This window comes from Solanum pennellii, chromosome 10 (assembly GCF_001406875.1).
Source record: "Solanum pennellii chromosome 10, SPENNV200".
In the NCBI taxonomy this organism is placed as follows: Eukaryota; Viridiplantae; Streptophyta; class Magnoliopsida; order Solanales; family Solanaceae; genus Solanum; species Solanum pennellii.
The window spans coordinates 3,807,115-3,815,886 of NC_028646.1; the positions used below are offsets into that span (position 1 = coordinate 3,807,115).

Sequence of the window (8,772 nt, forward strand, 5' to 3'; positions counted from 1 at the left end):
AATTCTATTTGAATTCAAATATTATTTAAATTTAAATTCAATATAATATCTTTTTTTAGAAAGAAAATATATTTATTACCTTACTTATTCTTAATTTTTTTTAAATAATGTATATTTTCTTATAAGCTATATATTTAAATTTTAAAAAATATTATAAATTTTTTTTATATAAAATCGCTGCTTTAACATTTTTTTTTTTTGAAAATAGCTTCCTAGGTAGTGCTTTTTAAAAAAAAAATTTTGATAAAATCGCTGCCTTGGTAGCGATGTACCTTATTTTAAAAAAAAAATTTAACTTTTGCAAAATCGCTGCAGAGGCAGCGATTTTGCTTTTTCCAGTGAGGTAAGTCGCTGTTGATGCAGCGACTTTACCGTTTTGGTTAATATAAAATTTTATATACCGTTTTTGGAATTTTGTTAATATTTTATACCCTTTAGGCTCCGGACTCATAAAAAGATATTATATAAAAATCTATTTCACCATCCATACTCATAACTAGCAGTAAACAACAATTATCATAGTGTAAACAACTATTAACATTAATGTAGATTTACACTAATCTGATGTACATTTTATACATGATACACTAATATGATGCGCGAGACACATTAATTTGATGCGTTAATACATTAATCTAATGCGTGAAAATGAGGAATTTTGGGAATTTGTAAAACTAATAGGGGATAATGGTAATAAGAGAACTTTAAGGTGAGATTTATGTCATTTTTCCTTAAATGGAACCTTTGATTAATGTAGCACTTGCTATAGAATCTTGTCCGTTCCACACTAATTAATCTACTAGAAATTGTTATTAAATACTAAAAACTAAGAATAATTAATTGTAATATCTAAACCTAATTAATAATCCTTATAAGAATAATTGTTTGGCTGCGTTTAATCAAGTAATTGATAGTATAATAAGTTTATGAAGAAACCTTACAAGGAACTGTTTAAACGAGTTTCATTAACGAGTTACCTAATATATTTTGCATTGTGCATGTAACACATATAAATTGTACAATAATCATTTTTTTTTGTTTTTTATCGGATGTTCAATATCTGCATTGGAGTTCAACTAATCCTTTTTATTTCTTTTAGTGTAGCAAACAAAATTAATGAGGATTGCGGTTCTTCTGGCATGAGTGCCAAATTAATGGTGGAAGTAGCCTTCGAAGTCTCTCCGTCAACGGTGGCCTTAGAGGCGGCAGCTCGTCAAATAGGAGGTAAATATTGAAATTTGTGATCATCTCATTTTAAAAATTAGCTGCTAGTAGTAGTAGAACTAGGTAGATGGAGGTTTCAGCGAACACTCATTCTTTGGAAAATTATATTTCCTTTGTTCGATTTTATGCAAAAGGTATTTGACTGGCTACAAAAGTTTTTAGAAAGCGAAAGTCTCTTGAAATTTGTGATCTAAAATATATGCCATAATTTTATTTTTATTTTTTTGTGGGAGGGGGGGTGTTTAAATCGTCTCATTAACGTGGAAAGTTTTAAGTAGTGAAAAATGAGGTTAAAGTGAGGTAAAGTAAGCATCCTATAGGTAAAGGATTAGAGGTTACTATGATAGAAAGAGACAGAATAGGAAGTCATAATCATGGTTATCAAAGAGGAGAGAAAAAGAAAGGTAAAGTGAAAATATAGTGTCATGTTTTAAAGGCATTATACATATATAGATAGACATCTTACCTCATCTGGTAAGTAAATACTCCAACGATAAAAATGTACATCTTATCACCTAAACTCGGTTTAAGTTGTCTCCATACACACGTGCAAAATGCCATGTAGGGTGAGTGTGTTTACAGATCTGATTTAACTGAGTTGAGATGTCTAGATGTGCTTTCTCAAAATTAGGATATGTGAACTTGTTAATCGAGGTCAAGTTAATATGTTTTTTGACCCTTGTGTATTCACTTTTTATCAAGTGTTTCAACGAATTGTATATAAGTGTATCAATGAATATATAGCTATATCGAGTTATATTAGATTGTATCAATGAATACTAGTGTACCAGAAGTATCAACAAATACAATTATATCAAGTGTATATGTTACTTAGTATTCACAATGTATCGATGTATTTTGAGTGTATCTCCAACTAGGTATAGATTTATATCAATAATTCAACTGTATTTTATCCTTGTTATACATTAGTATCATGTGTTGGGTGTACTCTTTCATAATAGAAATGACATTCTAGGTTCACTTTTGACACCACCCAATTTTTATAAAATTCTAAGGTTCACCTCAAATATCCAATGATTGATTCATTTTCACGCAAAAACCTCTTTTATATACAAATAAATAGAGAAACATTTACAATCCTAATTCTTGTTGAAATGTTTTTGTCATAAAAGACATTTCAATTGTTAAAGGATTTGTGATGGAAGAGAATGATGATGATCAACCACCACCCCACCCAATCACTCATCCTTCAACTCCAAGAAAACATTTTATTCACCTAAAAACATTATACCAATTATTCATTTTCCCATAGTCCAAATTTCCTCTGTTTTGAACTTTTAATATTCTAGTAAAATATGGCTATGATTTCAAGATTATTGATGTTGTCATTGTTTATCATGTTAATCTCTTTGGCGCGGCGTAAAGGGATGGTTAAGGGCGTTGACGAAGATGCAAAAGCGCTTTGTAGTGTAAATCTTGCTCAATTTCTTCCTCCTCCTTATGGTGGTCTCGAAAATATGATCTGCCAACCTGTTTGGAATTCTTACCTCCTACGCGTAAGTTCTAAATTATTTTGATTCCAATTTATGCTACATTATTAGTATAACGTTAGTCTGTTTGGTCAAGCTTTTAATATCTGCTTATTATGAATGGTACGTTCTTTTATTACTTGTTACAGTACTCACAGACGAAAGACAATGTTGTAACGATTGTGTTATCAACTGTATACACAACTGGATGGGTAGGTATGGGATTCTCGCGAGATGGAAAGATGATTAATTCGAGTTGTATGGTTGGTTGGGTGAATCCTGAAGGACAGGGGAAAATCAGGCAATATTATGTTGAGGGCTTAACACCCTCGAAAATTAAACCTGAGAAAGGCGAGTTGCCACTGACAAGCGTTCCACCTCTCGTCTATCTACAAGGTGCTACAATATACTTAGCCTTCCAGCTGAAGTATCCGAATCGTCTCAAAAACCAACCAATCTTGCTAGCATTTGCTACTAAATATCCTCATCACCACCACCTTACTGTACATGATGATAAAACAACTATACTCTTCGACTTCTCTTCAGGTAATTTGTTCGTCTTAGCAATTGTTGCTAGATATGTTCATTTAGTAGGAGAGTAGTGGAGAATGAAAAGATCATTCGAAGATTTATTAAGTAAATTATTATATTTCCATCAATTGGTATCAGAGTCTGGTCGAGAATCAAATAGCTTTAGTTGATCTAATTATCTCTTTTCTTCAGGTAATTCATTTGATGTTTCAGCTGGATCTAATGATTATACTAGCTCAAGGAAGACTCATGGGGTATTGGGAATACTGGGATGGGGACTGTTCTGCCCCTTTGGAGCGATTTTCGCGAGATATTTAAAGAACCAAAAATCATGGTATTACTTCCACGTGTCCGCTCAATTCATAGGATTCATATTAGGATTCGCGGGAGTGGTTCTTGGACTTCAACTTCACAACAAGCTGCAGGTTCATATTCCAGCACATGAAGGCATTGGGATTCTTGTTCTTGTGCTTAGCATTCTTCAGGTTTGTCTCGCTTATCTGATTTTTGAAAATCGATTACTTAACACCGAGGAGAGACTATTCTTGAAATGATGATTGCATTCCTTATTTGACTAACAATGGCACTCGTTTATTAACGTGTAGGTGTTAGCATTCTTTCTACGACCAGATAGAGACAGCAAATACCGCAAGTGTTGGAATTTGTATCATGGTTGGGTGGGGAGGATTGCCCTCTTCTTTGCAGCTATAAACATAGTACTGGGAATGCATTATGCAGGCGCGGGGGAAGGCTGGAAAATAGGTTATGGATTTCTTCTTGGTACGATAATGCTGGTGTGTATCGTTCTTGAGACGTTGTTGAGGCTGAAGAAGCTGGATGACCCAACTCATCTTCCAACCTATCCCATGAATTCAATTTAGCTATAAATGGTAATAATCGTAGCATACTATTCTCCTCGATCTTCTGTTTAATAGCACACATTATGTCTACAATTGCTAGTGAATATACAATCAAGTCTTTCTATAACAACGTCGTTTGTCTTGATATTTTTTTGGTCACTATAGCAGAATACTGTTATAGAGAACAGAAGACATGTTTGATGCTAGATTTTGCCTGTCAAGTCATTTTTGGATCAAGTTTCTTCCACAACTAGAGTACTCTTTGCCAAAATTGTATTTGAATACGCCTCCGTAATCAATTTAGGTTCGAGATGTTCTTCCGAGGGGATTTTTCCATGTTGTGTTCAAGGATCAAACAAATTCTCTATCAGGACTACTGAACAAGAAAGAATTTTAACTTTCCATTTTGTATTTTACATTCTTTAGTACCCTCAAAATGGTTTAAATGTATTGACAATTTTGTTTAAGAGTGAAGATTGATTGTTTGTGGAGATTAAAGGCAAATTTGTATGAAATGATCAGTGTGTAATTTTCCCTGTTACTCATCAGAGTTGTTACAGAAGACACCATGTTCCCGGCATGAGGCCGTATATTAGTCAGACACCGAGTGGGAAATCAAAAAATAAAAAACCATGATAGGAGATTGATTCATTCACAGACATGTCATTAATCTATACTGGCTAAAAAAGGAAAGTTACATTAGTACGAATTTTAAGTGAATAAAAGTTGAAAGGTTACCTACATCAACCCGTGGGTAAATATAGCAGCAAAAGCATTCATTCGAGTTTTAGGCAAAGACAAACCAATCTCCAAAATCTCCATTCGAGTCCTCGGACTTAATAAGAGACATCAACGTACAACTTTGAACAGAAACGAATTCCCACTTTTCTGGTCTTCCCCAGCCAAAATCAGTCGCGTATAAATCAAACTTTGGCGATCCAGCAACTGAAAGCGATTAAAATCCTCCATCAGCAGTCTTCCAACCACTCACCACTCGAAACGTATTCCTTATCCTTGTTCCTTTTTATGAATAGTTTCTCCAATTGATTCTGCCGCGATTATAAACCCTTCATTTCCAACTAAATCAACATGCCTTGTTCTTACAATGTACCATACAACACAATTCCCAAAGTAAGTGGAGGATCAAATCGCGCTCTGTAATCAACTGTACATGAGAAATATTCCATTACATTGTCTTCTACTATAATATCAGTATCCTCTGATTTTATCAAGCAAGCCCATACATAACCACATGTTACAGTGTATGATGTTACATGAGTCAGGTTAGGTCGTCTTGACGATACGAAACTCTTGAGTTTATGAACCCTACTATAGTAGATCCGTCCCCAACGATGTGATGGTTAATGAATCAAACAGATATGCCATGATTCGGAAAAAGTGTCACTTGAATAGCTGAAACCGGTGTAAATTGGACCTCTAATACATCCTTAGGTTCTTTCAAGTGAGGAACAAAGTGATAAATATCCTTAGCACTACGTGGATGATCATTACTAACAAGAGAATCGAAATCCATGTCACTTTCAGAAAAAGTAACGGATATAGAATCTCCCTTCACATAACGTAATTCTGTTAGGATCAAATCCACACAGACACACTAGATGAACGAAGAACATAAGAACTTTCGAGAGAGATGAGAGATCTAGAGAGAGAGAAAAGAGAAACCAATAGTTCGTGGTAACACCCCGTGGGTAAATTTCCACGGCGATGAGGTATATATTAATTAATTCAGAGTATAAACAGTTACAGAGAATAAATGGAAAATGAACAGTACAACCTAAAATTTGGGAACCTTAATATACATCAAATATTAATCAGACTCCACAACCTAACAAATTCAGGATAATCGCTCGAATTCAATGGACAAACAAAATTACCAGCTAGTGGTAGATAGTGTTTGAGAGTAGGAACAATATTTTGGATGAAATTATTTTTGTCAATAGGGATCTTATAGTATAGAATCCTAGATACACGTTCGTTATATAACCACACAATATCAAAATAGGTTAAAGGGAGTGTCAACTTATCTGTGCCACATGAAGGTGGGGCAACTTCACATTGTTCAATAATTGAAGCCATTGCTACATAAAATAATAAAGAGAATATGATACTTGAAAAATTAACCAGAAATATATTTGTTCTAAATCACAAAATTGAACCGTATATTTGCTCCTTTTACTATATATAAATATACTAGAAGCAGAGGCGTATCTAGAGGGGTTTCGTGGGTTTACGTGAACTAATGTTGCCCTCTCTAGATCATATATAGTGTTGTTATATTTTATCAAGATTATTTAAATATAAAGGTGTGAATCCATGTTAAAAATAGCATATAATAATATAAGGACAACTTTCACATATAGCAAACAAAAAATTCATATTTGTATGCTATAGCAAGTTTCCATAATTGCGCTCCATGGCAAACATAAAACTGTATAATTCACTATACATATACAATTGTATAGTTCGCTGGCCTAAATTGTATAATTCACTGGCCTATTTTGCTGCAATTGTATAATTCGCTATCCTATTTCATTGCAATTGTATAATGCACAATTGTATAATTCGCTGCTTATTTCGCTGCAATATTTTTATAAAATTTGCTTTGCATACAATTGAATCGAATTAAAATGTATGTATTATGCATAATTATAAGTGTATAGCAAGAAGATATATGTTTTTCTCTCGCTTTATACAAAAACAGAAACACAATATATACACTTCTGTTGTATAAAGCTAGAGAAAATTGTATTTCACTGCAATTGTATAATTCGCAATTGTATAATTCGTTGGCCTTTTTCTCTGCAATATTTGTATAAAATTTGCATTTGTCTACAATTGAATTGAAGTAAAATGTTTGTAAATTGTATAATTAAGTGTATAACACGAAGATATATGTTTTTGCATGTGTATATACAATTTTCTCTCGCTTTATACAAAACAGAAACAGAATTTACACGCTTCTGTGTATAAAGCGAGAGAGGCGAGCAGAGGGAGAGTGGCGAGCGAGAATGGGAGAGTGGCGAGCGAGATTTTTGGGAGAGAGACGCCTGGCAAACTTTGGCTAATGTTTGCTATGGAGCACAATTAAATCAAACCCTAGCTACTCCATTTATTTTAGGTTATTAGTTTGCTATAATATACAATTTTTCCATAATATAATAATGATTTGGTTTACCTCTGTAAGTAAAGATAGAAATTTAAATCTTATATATTTATTTTATTTTTGTTAGTAACACTCTGGCGTCCTAGTGGTATTGGTAATACTTTTAATGTTTCAATCAATTTTTATTTTTTTTGCTTTCAAAATATTCAAGTGTGCAACCTTGAAAATTCCTAAAAAATATTAGCACAATAATTTTTTATATAATTAAATCAAATATATATATTAAATTAAAACTAATAGTATTATATATGTTACACCTATAATTTTTATTATTTAATGGTTCAATATTAAATACGTAAAAATAAAATCAATTAAATTTATATCTTAAATACTTTAATTTTTTCGTAATAGTGCACTTGTCCTTTCCAAATCTTGGATACAGAAAAAAGTGTAAGCCCTTGGGCTCATACTAGCACATGCCAAAATTTATGCTACAACGAATATCCTCGCTTTATTTTATGCGATGTTATTTCTTTCAGATTATTTATAGAGAAAGTTCTTTAATTTAAAAAGATTGACTATATTATTTTATTTATAAGTTTGAATAACTGAACAAATATTATACTCATTACAAATTTAAAAGTTTGACTGTCACAAATATTAACAAATCTAATATAAAAATTTTATTAAATGGCCAACTGCAATTAGGTGTAAAATTGGACCCACAAATGAAAAAAAATATCTTTAAAAGGTCAAACTTATAACTGGCTCTGGAGAGTTGACACTAACTTTCACTTAGACATTTCAATTAGGCTTTGTTCATTTTAAACACTTCATGTCGTCATGTTTTGGTGTGTCATTTTGACACTTTTTTTATAATCAACCAAATATGTAAGGGTGTGTGTAACACAATCGTTGATGACGTGTCAAAATGACGAATTAAACAAAGACACGTGGCATATATATTGAAAATAATTTTTAAATAATGAATTTTGAGTTTTTTTTTTTAAAAAAAGGCCAATGACTTAGTGGCATGTGTCAATTTTTATTCCAAATAATTTTAAAAGAATTAACCACTTACAAGCCTTATGTCGTCTTCTCCACCACCCCCACCCTGATCTCCAATCTCTCCCCCACCAAATTGTCTTATCCATATTCCACAACCCCCTACCTCACATTGTTTTTCTCGAATATACTTTCATAGTAATTTAACTATTTGGAAGAAATTATTTATAAAAACACAATTTCTTTGCAAAAAGTTATTCCTCTTACTTATAACTTCAAATAAAACCAAAATTTTCAAATCCAAACAAAGAGTTCCCTAAAAGAATTTTCTAGATTCTTTTAAGAAAATATATTTTGATTTTTTTCAAAACATTTCGAGGAAGAAAGGCAACAAAATAAGAAAAATTATTTAAGCTTGAAATCTCTTGGTGTTGTAGCACTATTAGATATATTTCACCATGGAAGGAGTTCAAGTTTTAAAAAATGGTGGCTAAAATGGGGAAGAAGAACAAAAAAATTAAATGAAATAGCTTAAATA

General features: G+C 32.2%; 2 protein-coding genes across 4 annotated transcripts; one reads left to right on the forward strand and one right to left on the reverse strand.

Moving 5' to 3' along the window:
• The first annotated feature begins 2,322 nt into the window (after window positions 1–2,322).
• Window positions 2,323–4,634, forward strand: LOC107001720 (cytochrome b561 and DOMON domain-containing protein At3g61750). 3 transcript variants are annotated; one of them, XM_015199691.2, is made up of 5 exons: window positions 2,323–2,741; window positions 2,864–3,260; window positions 3,438–3,730; window positions 3,851–4,135; window positions 4,271–4,634. In XM_015199691.2, exons 1-4 carry the CDS (start codon window positions 2,541–2,543, stop codon window positions 4,124–4,126), a joined length of 1,167 nt encoding a protein of 388 aa, XP_015055177.1. In that variant the 5' UTR covers window positions 2,323–2,540; the 3' UTR covers window positions 4,127–4,135; window positions 4,271–4,634. The 3 variants fall into 3 exon arrangements, with proteins under 3 accessions (XP_015055177.1, XP_015055178.1, XP_015055176.1); XM_015199692.2 differs by having other exon boundaries at window positions 4,274–4,634; XM_015199690.2 differs by having other exon boundaries at window positions 3,851–4,634.
• Window positions 4,635–4,728: 94 nt separating this feature from the next.
• On the reverse strand, window positions 4,729–5,466 carry LOC107001923 (anthocyanin 5-aromatic acyltransferase; the record flags this gene model as incomplete). The annotated part of the gene is given in 5 exon segments (XM_015199875.2): window positions 4,729–4,918; window positions 4,920–5,079; window positions 5,081–5,130; window positions 5,132–5,241; window positions 5,244–5,466. Coding segments are annotated over 5 exon segments (618 nt in total), but the record flags the coding sequence as incomplete, so codon positions are not given.
• Window positions 5,467–8,772: the final 3,306 nt, after the last annotated feature.

Excerpts from the sequence above, each read along its gene's own strand:
- LOC107001720 (XM_015199690.2), top strand. The coding sequence starts at position 2,541 with ATGGCTATGATTTCAAGATTATTGATGTTGTCATTGTTTATCATGTTA. Across the intron at positions 2,742-2,863 it reads GGAATTCTTACCTCCTACGC|TACTCACAGACGAAAGACAA; the intron begins GTAAGTTCTAAA and ends TACTTGTTACAG. Across the intron at positions 3,731-3,850 it reads TTGTGCTTAGCATTCTTCAG|GTGTTAGCATTCTTTCTACG; the intron begins GTTTGTCTCGCT and ends ATTAACGTGTAG.